This window comes from Oncorhynchus nerka, linkage group LG6 (genome assembly GCF_034236695.1).
Source record: "Oncorhynchus nerka isolate Pitt River linkage group LG6, Oner_Uvic_2.0, whole genome shotgun sequence".
Lineage (NCBI taxonomy): Eukaryota > Metazoa > Chordata > Actinopteri > Salmoniformes > Salmonidae > Oncorhynchus > Oncorhynchus nerka.
This window is the reverse complement of record NC_088401.1, coordinates 32,767,811-32,793,316: the sequence shown is the minus strand read 5'-3', so window position 1 is coordinate 32,793,316 and position 25,506 is coordinate 32,767,811. Positions and strand designations below refer to the sequence as shown.

The 25,506-nt window shown below is 44.2% G+C and overlaps 1 protein-coding gene across 5 annotated transcripts in view; it reads right to left on the bottom strand.

The window, feature by feature from the left end:
• The window catches only part of myom1b (myomesin 1b), a 37,637-nt gene that overhangs the window by 2,714 nt on the left and 9,417 nt on the right, over nucleotides 1-25,506 (bottom strand). For 3 of the 5 annotated variants that reach the window (XM_029661436.2, XM_029661439.2, XM_029661441.2), the window contains 30 exons: nucleotides 24,111-24,272; nucleotides 22,072-22,213; nucleotides 18,941-19,140; nucleotides 18,699-18,752; nucleotides 18,286-18,410; nucleotides 17,876-18,059; nucleotides 17,513-17,687; nucleotides 17,188-17,309; nucleotides 15,207-15,224; nucleotides 12,826-13,022; nucleotides 12,553-12,679; nucleotides 12,012-12,196; nucleotides 11,442-11,556; nucleotides 10,498-10,654; nucleotides 10,300-10,406; nucleotides 10,065-10,109; nucleotides 9,703-9,839; nucleotides 9,228-9,372; nucleotides 8,733-8,792; nucleotides 8,523-8,590; nucleotides 8,213-8,326; nucleotides 6,645-6,732; nucleotides 6,520-6,558; nucleotides 6,172-6,277; nucleotides 5,811-5,974; nucleotides 5,637-5,673; nucleotides 3,551-3,573; nucleotides 3,394-3,449; nucleotides 2,866-3,081; nucleotides 39-189 (listed from right to left, as the gene is read on the bottom strand). In XM_029661436.2, coding sequence (XP_029517296.1) covers nucleotides 39-189; nucleotides 2,866-3,081; nucleotides 3,394-3,449; nucleotides 3,551-3,573; nucleotides 5,637-5,673; nucleotides 5,811-5,974; nucleotides 6,172-6,277; nucleotides 6,520-6,558; nucleotides 6,645-6,732; nucleotides 8,213-8,326; nucleotides 8,523-8,590; nucleotides 8,733-8,792; nucleotides 9,228-9,372; nucleotides 9,703-9,839; nucleotides 10,065-10,109; nucleotides 10,300-10,406; nucleotides 10,498-10,654; nucleotides 11,442-11,556; nucleotides 12,012-12,196; nucleotides 12,553-12,679; nucleotides 12,826-13,022; nucleotides 15,207-15,224; nucleotides 17,188-17,309; nucleotides 17,513-17,687; nucleotides 17,876-18,059; nucleotides 18,286-18,410; nucleotides 18,699-18,752; nucleotides 18,941-19,140; nucleotides 22,072-22,213; nucleotides 24,111-24,272 — 3,519 coding nt within the window. Of the gene's footprint in view, nucleotides 1-38; nucleotides 190-1,828; nucleotides 3,082-3,393; nucleotides 3,450-3,550; nucleotides 3,574-5,636; nucleotides 5,674-5,810; nucleotides 5,975-6,171; nucleotides 6,278-6,519; nucleotides 6,559-6,644; nucleotides 6,733-8,212; nucleotides 8,327-8,522; nucleotides 8,591-8,732; nucleotides 8,793-9,227; nucleotides 9,373-9,702; nucleotides 9,840-10,064; nucleotides 10,110-10,299; nucleotides 10,407-10,497; nucleotides 10,655-11,441; nucleotides 11,557-12,011; nucleotides 12,197-12,552; nucleotides 12,680-12,825; nucleotides 13,023-15,206; nucleotides 15,225-17,187; nucleotides 17,310-17,512; nucleotides 17,688-17,875; nucleotides 18,060-18,285; nucleotides 18,411-18,698; nucleotides 18,753-18,940; nucleotides 19,141-22,071; nucleotides 22,214-24,110; nucleotides 24,273-25,506 lie in introns of those variants that run through there. The other 2 variants (XM_029661438.2, XM_065019524.1) reach the window with 2 other exon arrangements.

The window sequence follows — 25,506 nt, the reverse complement described above, 5'->3', positions numbered from 1 at the left end:
TTTCTTGCACACATTATTGTGGACAGCTGTCCCCTCACCCTTTCTCTTCTGCATTTTCTTCCCAGTGACTGACTTCCTCCTCTCTGTTGGGGTGGTAGGTCTGCTTTTACACCCAATGATCACGTTCCCATCAGCATCAGTCAAATAGGAGGTCACTCCCAAGTCCCCTTTGCCTTCTGTTACAACCAACTGGCAAATGGAAAAGGTTTTAGGGTTTACCCGCACGCTCACACAGGCGCACACACACATACTTTGCACACAGACTTTCCCTAGCTACTTTTAAAACTAGTCCTGTGACTAAAAAGTTTAATTTCATCAAGCCATCTTAAAAAAAAAATGGTCTCTACTTCAAAGACATTGTTGACATTTGAGATTACTTACCAGACTGCAAAGCTTTCCTAATGTGATTTATAGGCCAACAAATTAAACGTCACTAAAACGTCTTCTGAGAAGAGGGCTGCAAAAAAACATGTCAACAACACATTTTGTTCCAGGATCACATGGTATTACTGCTGGTGTAATAAGCGATTGATCATGTTTCCTTGTGCATGGACAATTTTTTTGTATTAATGCTTTGCGGTTTAGTGTGTCTGGAAACAGAGAGCAGCATGTTTTACCACATGGAATAGCCTCCGGCAAAAAAAATAATACAACACTTGAGATACTGTAGGTGATTGGAACCTGGGCCTGTATTCATAAAGCATCTCAGATCAGTTTAGCCTCTTAGACTATAATGAATATGAATGATTGGGAACTGATACTCATACACTCTATGAATACAGGCCCTGATATTCTTGTTTCAGACCACTGGCTAACCCAATTTCTGGTCTCTCCACATGTTTGAGTTATGTGACAGGCTACTCTCATTATATTCTGGTGGCTTAACCCATTGTTTGTTTTAATGTCATTGCGATCACATTGCCTGGGTCTAATGTCCATCTTTTCCAGTCAGCGAATCTAAAAATGGTGTCCCAGACTGGCACACATGCTAAATATATGACTAAGACTTTTCCCATTCAGCACCAATAACAAGCTCACGTGTGTGTGAGTTGCTGATAAGATGTTCCTTTCCTTTATCATGAGGGCTTGGTGCACTGTTACGTCACATCATTGACCGTATGTAGCAGTAGATTATTTCTGCTTCCCAAATGGGACCCTGTTCCCTATTTATTGCACTACTTTTGACCAGGGCCCATAGAGCACTGGTTAAAAATAGTGAACTATATAGGGAATAGGCTGCTATTTGGGACGCAGATAATTTAATGTCCTACTAGTGGTGAATCCTTGATGAGAAAACATCTAATGAAGAAAAACATGGTGGATGTCTGAGGGTGATTTGTGCTTACAAACACACAGTACAGAGAAATGTGATGGGAGGAAGGATGCTCAGTGGAAGTGTGTGTGGACAGAGTGCAGTTGGTTGAGCGTATTGAGAGACACCGCATATGGTACAAAGCAGCAGGGTTGTCAAGCTCAAATCCCCAAGGGCCACAGACCCAGGTCTAAATCAGCCACTTATTAAAAGGTAACACAAAAAAATCAGCAAGTGTGCGCGTCGTCAAGGAGTTGAGTTTGACTCCCTTGTGTAAGGGGAGAGGTGCTTGTGTATGTTCAGACTGAGGGATTGCGTTGCTCATTGGTGGTAGATGCCTTCATGGTCTTTCGGAGACAAGATGACCAGCAGACAAAATCAGACAAGTGACCAGGAGAGAATGGTGAACAGGCGACTGAAGCAGGGTGGGAAGAGTGGAGGAAGAGAATGGAGAATGAAGAGTGGGGTGCTGTACAGAGGGAACAATACACAGTGAGACAACAGAGGAGGAGGTAGTGAGGGAATACATGCTCCATTTTATTAGTCCTTCTCATGAGACATGGGAAAGAGGAAGTGATGTCATAATCATTACTGAGAGATAGAGGAAGTGATGTCATAATCATTACACAGTGGCAGAGGAAGTGATGTCATAATCATTACTGAGTGACAGAGGAAGGGATGTCATAATCATTTCTGAGTGACAGATGAAGGGGCGTCATAATCACTGCGTAGTGACAAAGTAAGTGACGTCATAATCACTACTAAGTGACAGGGGAAGTGATGTCATAAATCAGAGAAAGGGATGCCATAATCACAACATAGTGGCAGAAGGAGTGATGTAATAACACTACTGAGTGGAATATGTGGTGACATCATATTCAGTAAACAATGATTGTGAATGAAAAAAACACAGGATCTGTTAAAATTCCACATTACAGAAAGAAATCTTCCTTTCCCCCGTGGCATGGCACATACAGTAATAACCTTTGAGTAAGCTAACAAGGTTTTCAGCATCACAGTCCTTTTTAGACAATACTAGATGGCTAACATTTTAGTTTTAAGTCTGTTGCAGTAAATTCATTTGAATTAAACACAAACATTTGTCTTTACATGCCTTTTTAGTGTGTCAATACTTAGTAAAATATAGCAACATATTGTAATACATGGGGGAATTTTATAAATGTATAACTATACTCATCGTAGTGTCAAAATAAAGGATGATTGGACCTAAAGTATTGTGTTTGTCTTTTGTAATTCTAGAAGATAAAATGCTGACACAGTTCTTCTCAGATTTTTCTCTAAACCTTTGGGCATTTCATGCTCAGAGTAAAACGATACACCTTTTCAAACTAGAGTTAAATACTGTATAGACCACCATAAAAACCATCTCAAACCAATGCTAAAGGACTCTGTATCCCTTCCATCTTTTTTCTTTGTCTTTTTCTATGTATTTTTATACATAATATTTACGCAAAGATTTAGGTCTCCCTTATTTCTTGCCGGCCTTCTTTCTTTCTCCCTTATTTCTTGCTGTCGGGGCTGAAGACACTTACGGTGAAGTCGGCGCTCTCTGTGCCGTACTTGTTCTTCACCAGGATGCTGTACTTGCCCGAGTCTGCCGTGTTCACCGTGGTGATGGTGAAGCTGGCGTACTTGCCCGCCTCGAGCTTCATAACGTAGTGGCCATCAGACACAATCTCCCTCTCGTTCTTCAGCCAGACGACCTCAGGCAGGGGTTCGCCCGAAATGTTACAGGTCAGGTTCAGGGCCTGATGGAGAGAGACAAGATCACACATAATAAGGTGTGTCCGAAATGGCACCCTATACTTGGCACCCTATTCCCTACATAGCATACTACTTTTGACCAGAGCCCTTCCTTATATAGTGTATGACTTTTGACCATAGCTCTGATTAAAAGTAGTGCACTAAATAGGGAATACTAGGGATACCATTTCAGATGCAGCAGTAGTAGTGTCATACACGATCAAGTCTGCAATACCTGAGTCCCAGGCCAGTATGGGACCATGGACATACAGTACATATACAAACAGACAGATCCAGATCCATCCAGACATGGTTACCTTTAACTCCTGTATGGTGACGACATCAGGCAGGCCTCCTGCCACGCGAGCACGATCTGTAACAAAGAGCACCAAATTAGACCACTGACCTCAGATCAGTTTAAAAATAACGTGTGTGTGTGTGTGTGTGTGTGTGTGTGTGTGTGTGTGTACTTACTTCTCTCTGCAATAGCGGCCGCTCTGAAAATGGAAGAGACAGAACAGAATGGAAGAACAAAGTTAAGAGAAACAAATCCAGAGAATGTGTTTGGACTGGAGCCAGGAAGTGTGTCTACGTAAAGGCTTCATCTGTCTGCCCACTTCCCTATGCCCTTACTCAAAGCCTGTCAAAGCCTGTCAGAGACTGCTATATAAACATACATGCACAGAGAGAGTGGCTTGGCAGACAGAGAGGAACACCAAAGATAGCAATCACATGAAAGGAAGGATTGATGCAGAGTACCCAGCAAACCAAAACTGGTTCTGTGAATGTTCCCAGAACATTTCCTTTAGTTGTGGGAATGGTGTTAGAACATTACCCCCAAAAGTTCTAGGGGGGGGGGGAATGTGAGAATGTGCATAGATGTTGCAAGAATTCTCACAAACATCTTTATGTATACTTTAAAAGGTTTCTGAAATATCCTATTTAGGTTTTACCCAGCATTCCCTTTGGCACTTCAGCAAGTCTTTATTCATATAAAAAAAATCTAATTTATTGAATTTTCCATGTGGTCTATATGACATTTCATGACATTTCTACCTTTAGATTTTGTGGCATTGAGAAAGTCACCAGACATTATTCCCCAAAGGTCTTAATGATGAAATGCCCATGCATGTTAAATTGTAAATATGAACATGAATTAATGCGCATCACTTCAGATTCTATTTTCTTTTTTATTAAACCTTTATTTATCTAGGCAAGTCAGTTTAAGAATTTACAACGACGGCCTAATTGGGCCTAATTGGGCCAATTGTGCGCCGCCCTATGGGACTCCCAATCACGGTGGGTTGTGATACAGCCTGGATTAGATTTAGGCTGACGTTTTTGAATTGCACTGTACCCAATGATTTATGAAAACGTACTTATCCTCACTGTGGTTTTACCGACTTGTTTAATGCGTTTTATGTACACACAGTGTTATATTTGGTAACATTTGCTTATTTTACAACCCCATTTGATGCCTTGAACAGATGTGGATAGGGCAATGTCTACATAAGGGTGAAAATTATAAACACTCACAAAAGCTCTGACAAAGGCCTTGAGGCCGATACGTAAACGCTTAATGAAGAGCAGTGATACTAGCAAGAGCCGTGTGCGGGTTTCTTGTTTTTTCTCATGTGGTCTATATTAAAAAGGCACTTCATTTAATATAAAAGGCTTTAAAATTCAATACTAATGCACAATTTCTACTTAAAATATCAAAAGGCACTCGTTTTTTGGTGGAATGGCCCTATTAACATGAGCAGAACATTCCAGTTCTCTCAGAACCACTTGTATTAAATCCAGACATAATTGCTGACGTTTGTGAAGGGAACGTTATCGTGACAATCATGCTATCACATCACACTATAACTTTATGAAAGTCTCGTGGGAACGTTCCCTGAATGTTATTTGGGATGTTTAGGAATGTTTCTGTGATGTTTTTTCAGAACCTATTCAATTGTGTCCAGATATAATTGCCGAAGTATGTTCAGGGAATGTTTTTGGCACCCATGGCTTGTCACAGAATAGCCTTATGAGACCGTTGTAGAGATATTCTCTGCTTGTTATTATGGGTGTTCTATATAACATATCCATCAACATTAGCAGATCGTTCCTGTAATGTTTGCTAAGAACCACTTCTATTGCGCCCTCATTGTGTTGCGGCGGTATGTTTCTAAGAACATTACTGGAACGTTGTGTTATTACATTGTGTTATCACACACACCCAATGAGAACATTATGTGGTAGTTTTTACACATGCTATGCACAACATTTTAGTGACAGTAAGGAGAGCAGTACAAGGATATTTCACGTCAAAACATTTCCTTCGAAAAAAACATTTGGTGATCAAAAACATTCTTTGAATGTTTGTGGGACGTTTTCATCCCAATGTTCGCTCAAACCCTAACTAGAACTTCATGGGAATGTTAGCTCATGTCCTGGGAATGTTCCGGGTTTGCTGGGTACTTAATGGCATGCCACATCCACAACATGTAGAAGAGCTGGCTAATACAATGGGGGAAAAATGGTTATAAATATCTACTAATATGAGCTAACTTACTTGAGCCTCTGGAATTCTGCATATGCGTCATCAAATGCTGCAAGAAAAGAGGAGGTGAGTATACCTATCAAAGCATTGGTGAAGGAACAGGAGCCGCTTAATTCCATGTAGATGTCAAAATGAGTGCACTATATAGGAAATAGGGTGCCATTTGGAACTCAGCCGTAGCCTCACCCTGGCCAGACAGCTCTACAGTCCTCTTCAGACCGCCCTTTCCATCATGGAACTCGATGGCGTATTTGCCCTTGTCTTTCTCTGTGGGCTCTGTGATCTGTAGCCACAGCTGCTCTCCCACCACACCACTCTTAATGCGGTCTGTGAAGGCTATCGCTGAATCCCTATCAGAGAGAAAAACAGCTGACTGACACACACACATATAGGCTGCATCTCACAGGTGACACACACCTGACAGTTGAATGTACGTGCAAACACGCACGCACGAACACACACACGCATACTCAGGCACGCACACACGTGCGCACAAACATTCACACACACACAGTCACACACACACAGTCACACACACACTACACACTTGTGGTGCCAGGTGACCTGGAGCGCCTCATTGTAGTAACTGACAAAGGAGTAGAGTCTGATGCCCTCGTCTGTGCTCTGGATCTTCAGTGCAGTGGAGGAGTTGGCTAGGGAACGTTACAGAGATGTTATACAGTCTTACATTACAGAGATGTTCCACAGTGCAACGTCACAGAGATGTTCCACAGTACAACGTTACAAAGGTGTTATAAAGTGCAGCATTACAGAGGCGTTACAGAGTGCAACGTTACACAGAGCAACTTTACAGAGGAAGACTTTATGGATGTTTTGAACACAAGTTCAACTTTAGTTAATGGGTTTACCACTGCAGTAAGACACATGTACTCACCAATATTACTGAACACTTCATTCATCAAGTCCCTGAAACCTGGAGGACAGAAATGTAAATATGATGAGGCCTTGTTGACGCTTTACTGCACACACAATGAGGTATGGCTTTGAGGGGTTAGTCACCTTGTTCTGTCAGATTCAACGTGGATGTGTCCTGCCCTCTGTCATCCTTCAGAACAATCTCATAGACACCGGCATCCTTCTTTGAGATCTATAAGAGAAGGCTAGGTTTGAGACACACATCATTTTGTAAATGGAGAAAATTCAACTCTCAAGCGAAAAGGCAAGCTTTTCTCCCCTGCTATGGGTGCTGCAGGACACACATTTATTTGACACAAAAGCAAAAAAGCATTCTCAAAACAGCAAAACCAAGAAGATGATCACTTAAGATGACAAAAAGATCACGCTGATCCCAACTTTTAGCATTCTCCAGATAAGGTCCTTGAGGGAATTGTCTAGGTCTGTCGCTACAGCTGCAGGAGGAGCATCACGCTGTAATAGGACACATGTGACATGTTTACATACTGCACCGCTAAGGCACGATGCGTGTCACACGTGCACACACTGTGCCACTTTTGATGACACGCACGTTGGACTACACACAGAGATGAGTGGTGTGTTTGGCTGAAGACTAGGTAGACAGATGTAGGGTGGAAAACAGGTGATTTACAAAAGGACATGTTATACTGTAAAAGAGATAAAAACAGATTTTATAAAACACATTAAAAGGAGTAGACTCGGCGTAATGATGTTGCCGCGAGCAGCACCGCAGATATTGAGATGAGCGAGATGCAAGGCCTCACTCTCACACAGTCACACTCAATATCTGCGCATGGGCACGGGTTCGCTTCACTCTGTTTACAGTGTGGTAGCCCAGGCACCAAAACAGCAGAGAAGTTGAGCCTCGCGCTTCACAGCTCTTAGTTAAGGAAATCGACCCACTATGCCGTTTCCTTTCTGCATCTACGTCAGTCTACCTTTAATACAGAGAACAATGGTCGAGACATGGTGTGTTAGAGGTCAAATGTTGAATCGTGTCGAAATATGCTGTAATTTAGTAAGAAATAATAAATGGTGGGGGTTAGAATTGAAGAGGTTTCATACAAATTTAAGTAAGGATCGGTTAGATGCTGTAACTGGAAAAGACAGAGAAAGTGTGATTAATATAATTAAGAAAGCGATATTAATAAGACAGTCATTTACGGTCAGAGTAAGAACAAAAAACTTTTCACATGGTCGCAACCCCTTCAAAACCGACTTATGCTCAACTTTCTCCACCATCTTGGAAGCCAGAAGATAGCATCCATGTTGTGTGAGGAACCCATATATTTAGGATATATGAACATATAGACAGAGATGTGCAATGATGACAGTCATACACAGTTGCAAACAAACAGCACATTGACTGTATAGTGATGTGTAAAACATATTACAAAAACATTCAGTACATACAGTATGTTCATACATGTGCAGCATACTGAAAACATTCTATTATATTTTACAACCTATATGTAGTCTACTGTATAGAAGAGCCATTCATATAGCCTAGAGTAATGTGCAAAACAATATTCTTAACCCTCTAAAGACAGGTTTTGTGCAGTATGGTCTTATACTGCTGCATAAGAGGCTTGTGGTACCGTATATATTTCTAATGTATGATGTGCATGAAATAACTGCAGAATCCCTCTCACCTGAGCAATCTCCAGTTTGAGCACTCCCTCGGTGAAGGTGAGTTTCTCATCTCCCTTGACCTCGCGCCCATCCTTGTACCACAATGCAACAGTCTCTTTCTTTATGTTCCCAACCTGCAGAGGGTGACAACGACAGATGGATAGAAATAGAGATAGACAGAGATATGATGTTCAGGGCCACTTCTTTACTGCACACTGGTGGGTAACAAGTCACCTGGAGAGGTGTGTGAGCTGACCTAAGAAGAATTTCCCTAATACTGACATCCATTATCCAAGAGTTCCCTCTAACCCTGTGCCTCGGCATTCTCACCTTGCATTTCAGGATAACACAACATTCTGGGGTCACTTCATAACTCAGATACTCCACAAAGTGAGGACCTACGAAAAACAAGACAGTGGAATTATTTCAATGATCAATTATTGTTTGCTATGATTTCTGACATTGTTCTATACATCGAACATCTCACCGTATCACTACTCCACTCATGACATATTTTCTTAATTGAAAAAGATCCCATACCTTGCTTTCTGTGCCATTCTTTGCGCATGAACGCAGACTCCTTCTGCAGCCCCTTGAACACTGGAGAAACACATCACTCCTGATTAGGTAACAAAACTGTCACGTACAATCACATTCATCTTTCATGTAATATAGTCACTATGATGTGTCTTGTACATTGACGTGGACATGATTTAAATCAGATTACATTTGTTATTAATGTGTGCACAATAGTTTATGGTTTATAGTAAGCTTTCACTGCCCTCTAGTGAAATATGTTAAGATCTAACTTCTGAGCCATAGTGGGGCTGTTTTTTTCTTTACAACAGAGGAGAGATAGCCTGGTCCCAGATCTGTTTGTGCTCTTTCCTACTCCACTGCTGTCCTCGTCGTGCCATGACAAAGACTGACAACGAGCTGGCATGATAACTTAAACTGACCGGCGCTCGGGCGGGAGGAGAGAGTGACGGAAGATGATAGGAGGAAGGAGAGAAGGGGAGGCTGGGTTTATCCTACCATCTCCAATCAGCACCAGGCTGGACTGGTTGGTTGCTTTTCCGTCCTGCAGCTGGAAGGTGAAGGTTCCCTCGTCCTCTGGGAGCAGAGACTCCATGATCATCTCAATCACACCTGTGTCCTTGTTGAAGTTCATCTTGTATTTCTGGGAAGCAGGTCATGGGGGGAAAAAGCCTTTTTAGTCTGGTCTCGGAAACTTTATCTCACCAACAGAAATGACAGATGTTGTACATATGTAGGGAGCATAGGGTGGCAAATTGCAGGTAACTTTCCCCAAATTCCCAGGTTCTGCAGAAATGCCAGTTGGAGAATTCCTGGAATAAGCAGGAAATCCAGGAAACCTCCAACCAGGATTTCTGGAAAACCTTTGGAATTTTAACAACCCTAAATGAGTGCATTTTGTTTTCAGTTCCAAAGCGGCTCAACATTAAGAGAGAGTTCAGTTATTTTGCTTCCATTCAGTGCCTTTACTGACCTCTCCCTGGGAGAGACTGTTGTCGTTAAACACATATTCTATTTTGCCATTAGCAGAGATCTTCTCAGCCTGCAGCCAGAAGCGAATTCTGCCCTTTTCCTGCAGCTCCACAGCCAGCTCTGTCTTTAATGGAATAACTAGACAGATCAAATGAGAAGGAGAAAGACAGAGAGGAGAGAAGGTGAAAAAGTGAGAGCAGGAACAGTGAGGAAAGAGTCATGCACAGAACAAACAAATGAGCAAAGATAGGTCCGCATCCCAAATGGCACCCTATTCCCAACACTACTGTCAAAAGTGATGCACTAAGGGAATAGGGTGCCATTTGGGATTTAGCCATAGAACAGGGTGTCTGAGTTCCTCACTGGGGAATTTGTGGTCGTGGCTGAGCTCCAGCAGTTTCTTCAACTCTGTCAAAAACGAAGAAGAAAAAAAAGACTCATGAGGTAAATTAAATATTTATCAGAGATTAAGAAGTAGAAATTACACAGGAGCAATGAAGCTCTGCAACCCTCTTAACCTTCTAAGTTAGCTGCTTCAGTGATTACGTGGTCAGGCTAGTACAGTGCTACAGTACCACAGACACACAGTTGGACTCACCCTCTGCTGAGAGAGTGTAGCTGGAGCAAGCACCATCGGTGTGGGTGACAGCACAAGAGTAAATGCCGATGTCATCCTCCGCAAGCATATTGAAGTTGGCTTTGGACCTGAGGGTTAGACACAAAGGCACCAGCACAATCAACATACTGAAGTACTTTAGATTCCCTAATCTTCTTTCAAACTCACACACTCACTCACTTCCCCCCGCTGGTCGCCACAGTAATACGAGTATCGTCTGTGATCTCTTCGTAGTTCTTTGACCACACAAATTTGGAGTCTGGAGTCAGGTTGGAGCAGGCAAAGTTCATGGAGATCACTCCATCATCATCAACGTCCACAACAATCTCCGTAGTGCCTGAGGGAGAACAGACCTAAAGTCAAACACGGCTGGAGACTCAAAAACACATGCACAAAGTGCAGCGTGACTAAATGTATGAATCTTTTTTTTTTACCATTAAAGGGATAGTTCACCCAAATTATAAAATGACCTTGTAAGCGGTCTATGTACAAGGTATGACAGCAGTTTCCAGTTTCCCTGGCAGTGGCAGACACTGTTTCCAAATGCTAACGTTTTAACATTCATGGCAGAAATCCCATTCAAGTCATGGGACAGATATTCACATTTTTCACTCAACATGTTCAAATCATCTACAAGTGACTTTGGTGAGCTTCACAATACATTTGAGATATTTTCGGATGATTTGGACGTGATGCGAGAAAAAAAAAGTGAGTATCTGTCCCATTACTTGAATGGGATTTGAACCACAAATGCTAAAATGTTAGCATTTGGAAACAGTGCTAGGGAAATTAAACCTAGCTGTGGATTGTGGTCATACCTTGTTTTAGACTGCTTACAGGGTAAGGAAACCAATATGTTATTTGGGTGAACTATCCCTTTAAGTGTTTGTACATTATCTGTATTTATACTTTTTCAACAGGAAAGAAAATAAATAGCTGTGTGGGAGGGTCTTTTTTTAATTGAACTTGTATTTAACCAGGGAGACACATTGAGACTGTTCTACACATGAGGTGCCTGACTTCAAGGTATGACTTCAATTACATGTGAAGTATGTATGCTTAATAACAATGTCCTTCCTCCCTCTCCCTCATGCTCTGTTGAGGGGTCTTTAACATCGTCCCACCTGGTTTGGTTTCGGCCAGGACTGGTTCTGTGGGCTCAGAGGCCTTTCCCACACCTGCCTTATTCTGAGCACGCACACGGAACACATAGGTCTCCCCCTCCTTTAGAATCTTAATCTGCTCGTGAAAGAAAGAGTCACATTATAGACATGTTAGTCACGTACATCAAATATTACTATATAATAGTACTATTGAGACACAAGCAGTAGTGTTGAAAATCCCTTTACATGCGGGACACATCCTCTGACTGACCTAATACCACCAATTGAATCCCACTTACAATCAGACACTATGCATTCGAATTCTGAATTAGAATGTGTGCCTAATGGTATTAGTAAGTCAAAGTGATGACAGACTGAAGCTCAACTAAGAGCATTATGAAGGCTTTACGAAGCTTCCGTCTCCCATGACTTCCTCGTGGATAGAAATGGTGAAGTTGCCCCTAGAGGCTGATCCTGGATCAGTTTCCCCCACTAATGGTAAAGGTTAGGATTTGAGGAGGGGAAGCTGATCTAAGATCTGTTACAGGGGAAAATTCACCGTGGAGCGATAGGAGTGGACAGGGTCCTGACCTTCATGTAGTTAGTGAGGACAGCCTTCTCGTTGACTCCTCTCCAAGCCTCCTCCTCAGCATCAGCCTCTTTGATGTCAATGTAGAACCCGTTGACTGGGTCACGGCCCTGGTACACTGGTGGCTTATAAAGCAACACCAGAGTGTTGGCGCGCACCTCTGTCACCTGCAGATCATGGGGAGGTCCTGTGCGAAATTAGGGGTAAATAATTAGGTTTAGAGTTGAAGAACGGACGTAAGGTTGTGGTACAAATAGCACCATATTCCCTTTGTAGTGCACTACTTTTGACCGGGGCCCATAGGGCTATTTGGGACACACCCATAGGCAATGCAATGTACATAGATAATGTCCCATGTGCATGCAAGCTTTGACACCATCACAAAAGGAGCTGGAGGTTATAATTTAAGTTAAAAAATGATAATAATTCAGACATCTTTGCAGTGTATGACTTGTATTGTGATATAGTATCCATGTTGATGTGTTACAGTGTAATTCTCATATTTGCTCAGGTTTTCAAGTGAACGTTAGTGGCACTACCCACCTGGCACAGCAATGGTCCACTCCTCACAGACAAATGTTCCACTGGGCAGAGAAGGGATGCCCACGCCTGCCATGTTGGCAGCACGCACCTGGAACTGGTACTTCCTGTTCTCCTTCAAGTCAGACACCTGGACAGACAGACAGACAGACAGACAGACAGACAGACAGACAGACAGACAGACAGACAGACAGTGAAAAACCATGGCAAAAGGTGCCTGCAAATTCAGGTTAAAGAGGGTAGCTTCCTCCCAAAGAAACAAAATGGTTAACTCACTCTGTAGGCTCTGTCGCTGACAGACTTGACGTTGGCCTCGTGCCATGTCCCTGGCACCCCATTGATGACCTCACGGTAGTCCACGAAGTAGCCGGTGATGTCAGCGCCTCCGATGAAGGTGGGCTGCTTCCAGGCCAGCACCATAGAGTCCCGCACGCACTCCAGAACGCTAATGCCATAGGGTGGAGTAGGGGACGCTGGGACAGCAGAGGACTCCAGTTAGCATCATGCTGTGTCAACTGTGAGACGAGGAAGTCATGGGAGACGGAAGCTTCGATAAAGCCTTCATAATGCTCTTTAGTTGAGCTTCAGTCTTTCATCACTTTGACTTACTAACTTTCTGCTTTCTTAGAGCAAGTATTGGGCACTAATCAACTTAATCACAAACTAAGTTCAAAGTTCTCTGTTGGTCAAACAACAGCTAAGGGATACAGTTTGTCATCCATACTTGCTGTAAGAGACTACTATCTGCACCTTTAACCCTTAACCTTTCACCTCAAATTATGTTTCAACCAGACACTGAGTCATCACACGTTGACCAAATTATGGGGACACAAATTTCAGGGACCTGGACTGAACAGAGTTGGAATGAGACAAAATAGTTTTGCCACTGGAGCTGTGAGAACACGTGTGATTTCAGTGGCTGGTCTGCGGTGGTGTCTTCTATAGAGGGAGCTCACACAGATAACAGGATCAGATTACATACTCATAATAAACTGACCTGTCACACAAATAGTCACATGGACATGGTGTGCTCCCTAATTTGGGGGAGGGGGTATGGCGTAGAATCTGACAAGGAAGTACACTACCAAAAAGGTCTCAGGTATAGGCATTCATTTCTGGCTTGAGATTGGCTGACCCACTTCAGAGACAAGCTGTGATAGGCTAGCTCCAGCTGTGTCACAGTGCCTCTGTGCATTAATGCGCACTGCTCTCCCAAGGTGACGGTGGACCTTAAAGAGCACAGAGTGTGTGAGCCAGCCAGGCTACAGCAGCTAGATGGGATACAGCTTTTGTCAAATTGACATTAGATGTGGAAATATTTCAATTGAACCTTTATTTAAAATGGTAAGTCGGTTAAGAACCTTACTCAAACCCAGAGTAGGGTTTGGCCTACTCTGGCCAAACCCTAACACGGATGACGCTGTGCAAATTGTGCAGCGCCGTATGGGACTCCCAATCACGGACGGTTGTGAAACAGCCCAGGATCGAACCAGGGTCTGTAGTGACGCCTCTAGCACTGAGATGCAGTGCCTTGGACCGCTGCGCCACACGGAAGCCAAAAATAGCTGACCCTAAACTTTTTCTTAACTTTTTTCCTCACCTTAACCTAATTCTTCTAACGTGCTGCGTAAATCCTCCTAACCTGCTACGAAAAGTCATTTTGACAAAAGCAATATCCCTTCAATACAAAACTGGCTACATTAAGTTGAGGTGGCTTAACACAGTGCCTGAATACTGAGGGTGTGGAGGGAGGACAAAAAGCCTGCCCCCCCACCCCCTCCCGTGTGTGTGAGGCAGCCCTGTGGTAGAGGTGGCCAGTAGATTGCCTGAAAGGCTGCGTGACTGTGTAGTTAAACTTAGAAAGCTGTTATAGAAACTTACCTTGGGATAAAAATAGGATTTTACCAGTTGAATACTTTGGCTATATGTATTGTGTTTTAATGCCTTTCCTGTGAATATGAGAGTAGAAGCACATACGTTCAAAGTGTGATCCCTATACAAATATTAAAGTGTTTCTTTTTTCAAAATAGTTTTCTACCTTCTTACCAAAGTGATTCAAAAAATTACAGTTCAAAAAAGGAAAAAGTGTAGAAAGAAAAAAGCTTCAGTTTAAAAAAGGAAACAAAATCCTTGGGGGGAAAGATGAAGAGTTGTTTTACTTTGGATGATCTGATGATATAAGAGTTGGCGTGGCCTGACTGAGTGCTCACCTGGGTCTGGGTCTGTCCTGGGCCAGCCCACGTTGTGAGCTGTTTCTTTCTCTGTCCCCCGTTTGGCTGAAACATCTACAGAGGACTTACGTGTTTTCCCGGCCTCAGGCACCTTAGCCTGACCTTTAACCTCATCCATGGCCTCTGTGACAGAGTTTGTGACTGATTCTGTGACCAGGTCAGGGGCCCAGGTCACACTGCCTCTCTTGCCCCCCTTGTCTTTACTTCCTGTAGCCAGGGGCCCTGAAGAGCCTGAGGGGCTTGAGCTAGTGGCCCCTGCCCCAGCTCCGGCCCCTGGGCCAGGCACACTGCCAGTTTGAGCATTGAGCTTTAGCATAGTGTAAGGGGGGTACTGAACGGCCTCATGCGTGCCCGTCCAGCGTGGCGTGTGCTTGGTTAGTCCGCCCACGTTACCACCCCTTGGTAACTCCCACTCCGGCAACACACCATGAGGAATACCGCCCCCTACAGGAGTTAGCAGGAAAAAAGCAAAAGAAGCCATTTTACACAAGCCAAGAAAAGATCAAACATTCACACTGACAGCTACAATCTCAGTCAGCTCACTCAGAGAGTAAGGACGAGAGAGACAGAGAGACAGAGGGAGAGAGAGAAAGAAAACATGACCAATACCATCACATACAATATTAAATACAATATTAAATACAGTACAATGTCTTCATCTGACTGACTGAAAAATGAAGACAAGATGACCAACAAGTGACATCTGCGTGTGGAAGCGAGTTGCAGAGTTAAAGAGAAAGCACAATCATGTGAGGGGAGAAAGCGAGTGTGCAGGCTTTGCGCCAACCCTTCATGAAAAAGCCACACTATACTTTCGTAATGATACCAGTGGATTTCATTATATGCACAATACGGGCAAAACATTTCAAGTATATGTAATGGTGTATAGCAATTTACTCAATGGGAGACAACTATTGGAAATAGTTATGAGTGAGATCTATGAACATAAATGCAGTTAATTCTTCCTGATATATTTTTAAAAGATGTGCGATAGAAGTGTTTCCTCATACTAACCTGGGCTCAATTGTGAGTATTCAATTGTCTATCTTTTATCGTGTAAGACCACTAATGGGCCTAGACTCTAGGTCTACCAACTATTATCAGTTGTAATGGACTGTAGAGAGAAATCCATTGACGTTGTTACTAAGTGTGTTTCATAAGGGAAAACAGAGCATGCTGCTCGGCACAAAGCTGGCCAGTGACTGAGTGATGTGTCATAGCTAGAAGCTTGGTTAGTCACAGTGCAGACATTATTGGGACAAATGTAAAGGAGTAGGGCTGTCAGTTTAGCATTCCTGTTCCCTAGCTCTGGTCCAGGGCGCTAGTGCAGATCAGCGTTAGCAAGGCGCAAGCCGCTGTAACACCTGGGACCAGAGCTAGTATTCCCAGTTGAGAGTGAGAAGAATGGGCAGATGCACAATGCAGATCATGAGTTATTGTTGGTGGGGTGGAGAGGGGGTGGGTACCTTAAACACCAGGTGGGTGGTGGAGGCTGATACATCTCGTGCCCAGGCAACGTGATGGGGGGTGGGGGGTTTGTGACAGAGGAACGCAAGGTGGGCCGGTTTGTAACAACCACTGAGTTGGATCGCACTGACCCAAATTAGAGGAAGTCTACAACTCCTGACCCTGGCCCGCCTCAGCTTGTGCAGGGAGGGTGGGGATAAGTTCTGACTCAACATGGGGTGTGGGGGTGGTGGGTGGGGCTTGTTCGGGTGACTGACAGAGTGGAACCATGGGAAAGAACACGTGGGAGGAGTCTAAATGCTGATGGTACACAGAGCTGACAATGTGATGTCTCAATGGACAGCAAATAAAGAAGACAATGGTGCAACACATCAGCTAAACCCCTGTTCATTGTGGAAACAGGATATTTCTTTCATCATCGGCATATTAGAAAAGGAGTAATAACAATATTATGCTTAAGATTCAATCATCACATTCCACCCACTCATAGAGCTAAAAGGCTTTCCTGATCCTAGTACAATAAAATTATAACCCTTGAAGTCACATACCCTCTTAGAAAAAAAGGGTTCCTAAAGGGTTCTTTGGCTGTCCCCATAAGAGAACCATTTTCAGTTCCAGGTATAAACTTTTTTGGTTCCTTTTGGGTTCTATGTAAAACCCTCTGTAGAAAGGGTTCTACATGGAACCCAAAATAGTTCTACCTGGAACCAAAAGGAATCTACCTGGAACCAAAAAGGGTTCTTCAAAGGGTTCTCCTATGGGGACAGTCGAAGAACCCTTTTAGGTTCTAGATAGCACCTTTTTTTCTAAGCGTGTAATCGTGCTCCATCTAAACATAAAAAATAAGTTCCTTGTATATGTCTCTTCACATTCTTCCTAAAATGGCTTCCTACCCTATTGTCTAGTACGACTGTGTCATGACACTCTTCCTCTCACTTACCAATAGCAGCCTTCACCTCAATAGCCTCAGACTCCTGAGAACACTCGCTGAGCCCAGCGGCGTTCAGTGCCTTCACTCTGAACACGTAGCTCTCTCCTGTCACCAGACCGTGACAGATAAACCTGTTTACAAGTACACAAAAACACTTTGAGAAAGACATTTCACACCATCAATCTCTAAGTCTTTGTGGGGAAAAAATGCTTTGTCAACTTACTTGAACTCACCATCATTTACATATAGTATTGAATTAGATTTATGGTCACCATTTGTATGTGTCTATATTTGTAAAAGGTTGATAGAGGGATTGTTAGAAGGACCGTTGTACCTGGTGCCTTTGACAGGCTTGTTGTTACATGGCTCAAACTTGTTGCTACCCACGATGCTGGCCTCGATGTAGTATCCCACCAGCTCCTTAGCGTCCCTGGAAGCCTCCCAGGACACAACCACGGACGTGTCTGTGTTCCTGGTGGGAACCACACGGCCTGGGGCAGACGGGATATCTGGGGACAACAATTCAACTCAGATCAAATGGGGGGGAAAAGTCTTGTAAGAGCTCAAGCAGACTGATTCGGAGAGGAGTGCGTGTCTCTCAGAGTAAATACGTAAACACGTGCTACATCTATTTCCGTTGGTACACTGGGAACTGCCGTAGTCTGTGGTATGGCGTGTGACTTGTGAACCCCCTCACCCAGCTTGTCCCCGACAGTGGTGGCCTCGGTGGCTTCTGATGGCTCGCCAACGCCGGCGGAGTTGCAGCAGCGCACACGGAAGTTGTAGGCCTTTCCCTCCGCCAGATCAAACAGGGCGAAGCGAGGAGACTTCACTGGGATCTCAGTGTTCACCCTCTGCCAGCTGTCTGTGCCTGACACACACTAACACACAACACCGAGAAGTTAGAGTACGCCTCCAACCCTCCAAACACCACAAAAAACCTCCAGGACTATAAACGACAACAAAAAGTGTTAACTTATTGAATGATTTTGATATGGTGGTCGTTATGGATGCGAAGCAGTGATGAAATGTAGGTTATATTGATCAGAGGAGTCACGCTACAGATCAGGTGTGTGATGTTAATGAAGTATATACGGTATATCTCACCTTCTCCACATAGTACATGATGCCCTCGTGGCCTCTCTCCCCAGGGGGTTTCCAGCTCAGGACCACATAGTTCTTGGTGGCCTCGGTGACCTCCAGTTCTTTGGGTTTGCCGGGGACCACGCCCTCTGATAGGAAGTGACGTGAAAGAAAACGTGTCAAGGGGTTTGATCTCGTAGCTTGGTCCCAAATCCGTTTGTGCTCGTGCCTTGTCATTGTCAAGCCAAAACATGACCTTTCCGTTAGAAGATGGCAACAGACCATCAGATTGGCCACCAAGCCAGACTAGAGATTTCGTTATCCTTCCAGTCAAAGACCACAAGGTACTGTAAGCGGTATTCCCCTATAAGATCAGATCTATAGATGCGTCGAAATATTGATCAACACTGATGAGTGCAGAAGCATTTCCTTCCTACCTGCAGGCTCCTCCTCAGTGACAATGATCTGGCCGGTCCAGGGTGCAGAGGTACCTGGGGGCCAGGGGAAAAGGAGCAGCTTTCAGATGCATAGTTCCAAGAAAACACATGCACGAAACTAAAAACCATCAGACATCGCAAAGGTACATACTCACAATATATTCATTCTGCAGTACCATAACACAATATGAGAGAACACAGACAGGGAGGGCCAGATGGCAGACAGGGGTTGCCCGCCGTACCTCTCATTCGCGCGCGGTCGGCAGGATCCATGGCTGCCACCACCTCAGAGACACGGGATGGCCGGCTCATGCCAGACTTGTTGACGGCACGCACACGGAATGTGTAGGAGCGCCCCTCCACCAACCCGGTCACGGGGAAACGGGCAAACTTGATGGGCGTGTCGTTGCACTGGCTCCAGTGGGTGGTGCCAACCTCACACCTGAACACAGGGCACAAAGAGACAGCATACATGCCATCAGCCATTCAATAACAATCTCGGTGAGGACTTATTGGATAGACGCAGAGTTAGGCCTATTGGATAGACACAGAGTTAGGCCTATTGGATAGACACAGAGTTAGGCCTATTGGATAGACACAGAGTTAGGCCTATTGGATAGACGCAGAGTTAGGCCTATTGGATAGACGCAGAGTTAGGCCTATTGGTAAGACGCAGAGTTAGGCCTATTGGTAAGACGCAGAGTTAGGCCTATTGGTAAGACGCAGAGTTAGGCCTATTGGTAAGACGCAGAGTTAGGCCTATTGGATAGACACATAGTTAGGCCTATTGGTAAGACGCAGAGTTAGGCCTATTGGATAGACGCAGAGTTAGGCCTATTGGTAAGACGCAGAGTTAGGCCTATTGGATAGAGACAGAGTTAGGCCTATTGGTAAGACGCAGAGTTAGGCCTATTGGTAAGACGCAGAGTTAGGCCTATTGGTAAGACGCAGAGTTAGGCCTATTGGTAAGAGACAGAGTTAGGCCTATTGGTAAGACACAGAGTTAGGCCTATTGGATAGACACAGAGTTAGGCCTATTGGATAGACACAGAGTTAGGCCTATTGGATAGACACAGAGTTAGGCCTATTGGTAAGAGACAGAGTTAGGCCTATTGGTAAGACACAGAGTTAGGCCTATTGGATAGACACAGAGTTAGGCCTATTGGATAGACACAGAGTTAGGCCTATTGGATAGACACAGAGTTAGGCCTATTGGATAGACACAGAGTTAGGCCTATTGGATAGACACAGAGTTAGGCCTATTGGATAGACACAGAGTTAGGCCTATTGGATAGACACAGAGTTAGGCCTATTGGATAGACACAGAGTTAGGCCTATTGATAGACACAGAGTTAGGCCTATTGGATAGACACAGAGTTAGGCCTATTGGATAGACACAGAGTTAGGCCTATTGCCTATTGGATAGACACAGAGTTAGGCCTATTGGATAGACACAGAGTTAGGCCTATTGGATAGACACAGAGTTAGGCCTATTGGATAGACACAGAGTTAGGCCTATTGGATAGACGCAGAGTTAGGCCTATTGGATAGACGCAGAGTTAGGCCTATTGGATAGACGCATAGTTAGGCCTATTGGATAGACACAGAGTTAGGCCTATTGGTAAGACGCAGAGTTAGGCCTATTGGATAGACACAGAGTTAGGCCTATTGGATAGACACAGAGTTAGGCCTATTGGATAGACACAGAGTTAGGCCTATTGGATAGACACAGAGTTAGGCCTATTGGATAGACACAGAGTTAGGCCTATTGGATAGACACAGAGTTAGGCCTATTGGATAGACACATAGTTAGGCCTATTGGATAGACACAGAGTTAGGCCTATTGGATAGACACAGAGTTAGGCCTATTGGATAGACACATAGTTAGGCCTATTGGATAGACGCATAGTTAGGCCTATTGGATAGACGCAGAGTTAGGCCTATTGGTAAGACGCAGAGTTAGGCCTATTGGATAGACACAGAGTTAGGCCTATTGGATAGACGCAGAGTTAGGCCTATTGGATAGACACAGAGTTAGGCCTATTGGATAGACACAGAGTTAGGCCTATTGGATAGACACATAGTTAGGCCTATTGGATAGACACAGAGTTAGGCCTATTGGATAGACACAGAGTTAGGCCTATTGGATAGACACAGAGTTAGGCCTATTGGATAGACACATAGTTAGGCCTATTGGATAGACACATAGTTAGGCCTATTGGATAGACGCAGGCCTATTGGTAAGAGTTAGGCCTATTGGTAAGACGCAGAGTTAGGCCTATTGATAGACACAGAGTTAGGCCTATTGGATAGACACAGAGTTAGGCCTATTGGATAGACACAGAGTTAGGCCTATTGGATAGACACAGAGTTAGGCCTATTGGATAGACACAGAGTTAGGCCTATTGGATGGACACATAGTTAGGCCTATTGGATAGACACAGAGTTAGGCCTATTGGATAGACACAGAGTTAGGCCTATTGGTAAGACGCAGAGTTAGGCCTATTGGATAGACACAGAGTTAGGCCTATTGGTAAGACACAGAGTTAGGCCTATTGGTAAGACGCAGAGTTAGGCCTATTGGTAAGACACAGAGTTAGGCCTATTGGTAAGACGACACAGAGTTAGGCCTATTGGTAAGACGCAGAGTTAGGCCTATTGGTAAGACGCAGAGTTAGGCCTATTGGTAAGAGACAGAGTTAGGCCTATTGGTAAGACACAGAGTTAGGCCTATTGGATAGACACAGAGTTAGGCCTATTGGTAAGACGCAGAGTTAGGCCTATTGGTAAGACGCAGAGTTAGGCCTATTGGATAGACACAGAGTTAGGCCTATTGGTAAGAGACAGAGTTAGGCCTATTGGTAAGAGACAGAGTTAGGCCTATTGGTAAGACACAGAGTTAGGCCTATTGGTAAGACACAGAGTTAGGCCTATTGGTAAGACACAGAGTTAGGCCTATTGGATAGACACAGAGTTAGGCCTATTGGTAAGACACAGAGTTAGGCCTATTGGATAGACACAGAGTTAGGCCTATTGGATAGACACAGAGTTAGGCCTATTGGTAAGACACAGAGTTAGGCCTATTGGTAAAACACAGAGTTAGGCCTATTGGTAAGAGACAGAGTTAGGCCTATTGGTAAGAGACAGAGTTAGGCCTATTGGTAAGGTCGGGAGAAACTGGGCCCTTGTTATAGCCTATTACAATATCATTTCACATGGTCACATGATCTGGCCATCTACTTATACAATATGCAACTAGAGTTAATGGCAGTATGGGGGTACATAAGGGAGATTTGTTCCTGTGTTTGTCTAGCTGTGTCATGACAAGCCTAGGATTTACTACTGGCATGTAGTGATGGGGGATGGTACTGACCTGTCCACAAAGTAGCCCAGGATGGAGCTGCCACCGTCCACAGCCGGCTGCTTCCAGGTCACGATGACGTAATCCTTATTGGCGTCCTGACACTTCACATCCAGAGGGGCGCCAGGGGCTCCCTCCACCTCCGCATCGGCATCTGATACATGCACACACATTGTCAGTTAAATGTGTAGTTCTCACTCACTCTCACTCTCACATATATAATCCATAGTGGATCATAGGATCTCTATAGTATACGGTTAGAGTATTTTCATTGTGGCTTGTTGTTTTGAAATACAGTGCACGTACTGTACATTGCTGTACTCCCAGCGGAACTCTGTGGCTCCATGGCTTAGTGCCAGGAATGCTACTGGTCTTTAAGTTAAACACAACCCCGGAGCAGGCTGGAGCAGATGGGACAGAATTAGCAGCAGCGTGCCCCTCAGTGAAAGTCGACTCTTAAAGAGACAGAACACACACTTCCCATAAAGTGAGAAACAGAATTAGCCACTTAGCGTTGGACTGACTTATTCAGTGTGAATGTGAGAGAGGCTGCTAAAACATTTTGTGCTGTATCTTATGTGGTCTGTGGGCTGTAAGTCTATGCATGTGTGTACGGTAGCTGTATAAATTGTAGGACTATATACTGCCTGATATTATTTTACTGTGTGTGTGTGTAAGAGAGATATATATAGAGATGGAGAGATAGAGAGATAGAGAGAGAGGAGAGGCAGAGAGAGAGAGTGGAGAGAGAATGGAGAGAGAGAGAATGGAGAGAGAGGGAGAATGGAGAGAGAGGGAGAATGGAGAGAGAGAATGGAGAGAGAGAGAGAATTGAGAGAGAGAATGGAGAGAGAGAGAGAGAATTGAGAGAGAGAGAATGGAGAGAGAGAGAATTGAGAGAGAGAGAATGGAGAGAGAGAGAGAATTGAGAGAATTGAGAGAGAGAGAATGGAGAGAGAGAGAATGGAGAGAGAGAGAATGGAGAGAGAGAGAGAATGGAGAGGGAGAGAGAGAGACAGAGACAGAGACAGAGAGAGACAGAGACAGAGACAGACAGAGAGAGACAGAGAGAGACACAGAGAGAGACAGAGAGATCGAGACAAAGACAGAGAGAGACAGAGAGATCGAGACAAAGACAGAGAGACAGAGAGATCGAGACAAAGTGGAGAGAGAGAGAGAGCGAGAGAGACAGAGACAGAGACAGAGAGAGATGGAGAGAGAGACAGAGAGAGAAAGCTCTTTGTGGCTTAGAAGGACACTCAGCAGGCTATTGTCACTCGTGGTAGAAGAGATATATATACAGTATCCAGCTCTGTTGACAGCCAAACTCATTCCATATCTGAGCTCATGAGCTCACTGAGAATAGCCTTGTCAGTCTCTCGACTGCTATGGGGTCTCTGTGTCCGCAAACACACAGTGTACCTGGCCTTTCCTTTACAATGCGACCCTGACCAATGACAGAGAGAGCAAGGCCTATTTCCATCTTGTTCACACTCTGTACAGAGCACATGTCTCCTCTGTTAGCAAGAGAATGAGTAGCATGGAACAACAGAGAAGGTCAGTAACTTAGTGCTGGCGACCAACAGTAAAAGATGAAAAAGTTGGCTGTAACATTTGTCCCATGTTATACAAAACCAGGCCAGAGATCGTGACAGGAGTTGATCGTCTCTGTGGTCATAGTGGGCGATTTCCATTGCGTGTGTATTAGGATTAACTAGAGACCGCTACGGCTCAACTCAGATACACACACACAAACACGCGCACGCACACACAAATACATGGGCCGTCCTCATTATCTGGTGTCAGCTGAGGTGTCTGTGTGATCTTGACCTTGATCGACTGTTGACCACACGCCACACAGAACACGAGACAGGGCCATCGTGGAAACAGAGAGGCGGTAAACAAGAGGCCATTCTGTCTGACACACACACACACACACTGTCCGTGTGAATAATACAATCTGTAAACAAGGCATGTAGTGGACTGAGGAGGAGGGATAATGTGACACAGACAACAGTGTTGTTCAGCGCTGCTCATGGTAAATTCCCCACCTCTGACAAAGACGTAAGCCGAGTAGGTCTCGTATTTAGACTTGGTGGTGATGCGCAGGGTGTAGAGACCCTCGTCCTCCTTGTTCAGGTGTGTCAGGGTCAGCGTGGCTTTGTCTCCACTCCAGTGCATGTGACACCACTTGGAGGGCTGCAGAAGAACATCTGATGAAGAGAGAGAGACACACAGAGTGAGAGAAAGAGAGAGATGAGGTTATAATGGATGGATAACCTAGTCAGATCTAAAGACAAACACAGAGTGAGGGGGGGGGGGGGGGGTAAGAAGCATATTGACACATTCTAAGCTGGTCCTTGATGAATGAATAACCAGGAAGCATATTTTAGAGCAGGGCTCTTCATACTTTTCTTGTCCAGGGACCCCCTTCCAGGCAAACTAAAGACCCAAGGACCACCATCATATGTCAGCAAAACAAATGTTTTCAACTTTTGTCTTATCATCAGGTGAATGATAATTCAGTCTTGTGTCAGGTGAACTGTCGAGTCCTCAACTTTGGTCTAATCATTTTCTCATAATCTCCAAACTGTTCCCTTTCAATTGCTGCCGTGTTTACGCATATGCATTTCCTATTTCGTCTGTAAGAATCTTTTCAATTTAGCCCTGTCCATAAGCCCAATTCCCATAAGTGTAAAGAGTTAAAAGGTTAGTCGTGTTGGCAAAAATGAATATCCAAGCCAAGAAAGCTTACCAGCAACCAGCAGCACTTGCCGCACTGGTAGCCTATTCGTGGGTGCTTTTTCAAAGCCTATGTCTGATACTCAAGTGAGTGATTGGGTCTAATGAGTGTAATTATCTAAATATTAGAAGCGGAGAAATAAAGTTGACATCATTAGAAAGAAGATCTACTCCACTTTTCTAATGTAGGCATGTCATTCAAAATAATTTTAAAAACTTTTTATATACAGTATATATATATTTTAAAATTTTTTTTTTTTTTTGAGGACTCCCTGCAGTACCTTTGTGGACCCCTAGCGGGGCTGTGAACCTCCGGTTGAATACCCATTTTACAGGGTTGAATTGGTCCTACACCTACACAACTTTCCGGGGTACAGACTAATTGTAATATGTTAAACACATGACATTTGTACAGTATACCTTAATCCGAGCTTACATACACATAATCACAAGTAGCTCTCGGTCTCATGTGTTCTGCCTATCAGCGAGTCTTAGACATGGAGACGAACATACAGTATCAGTGGCCTAATGTATCACACAGATGACAACTGGGTAGGTCTCAGCCAAGGAACCTCCAGGAGTGTCTCTCTCCATAGCCCAGGGGTCGTATGTATCAAGCATCTCAGAATAGGTGTGCTGATCTAGGATCAGATCTTGCCTGTCCATGTAACCTTATTCAAACACTGGCAAGAGTTTCCAGAGCTC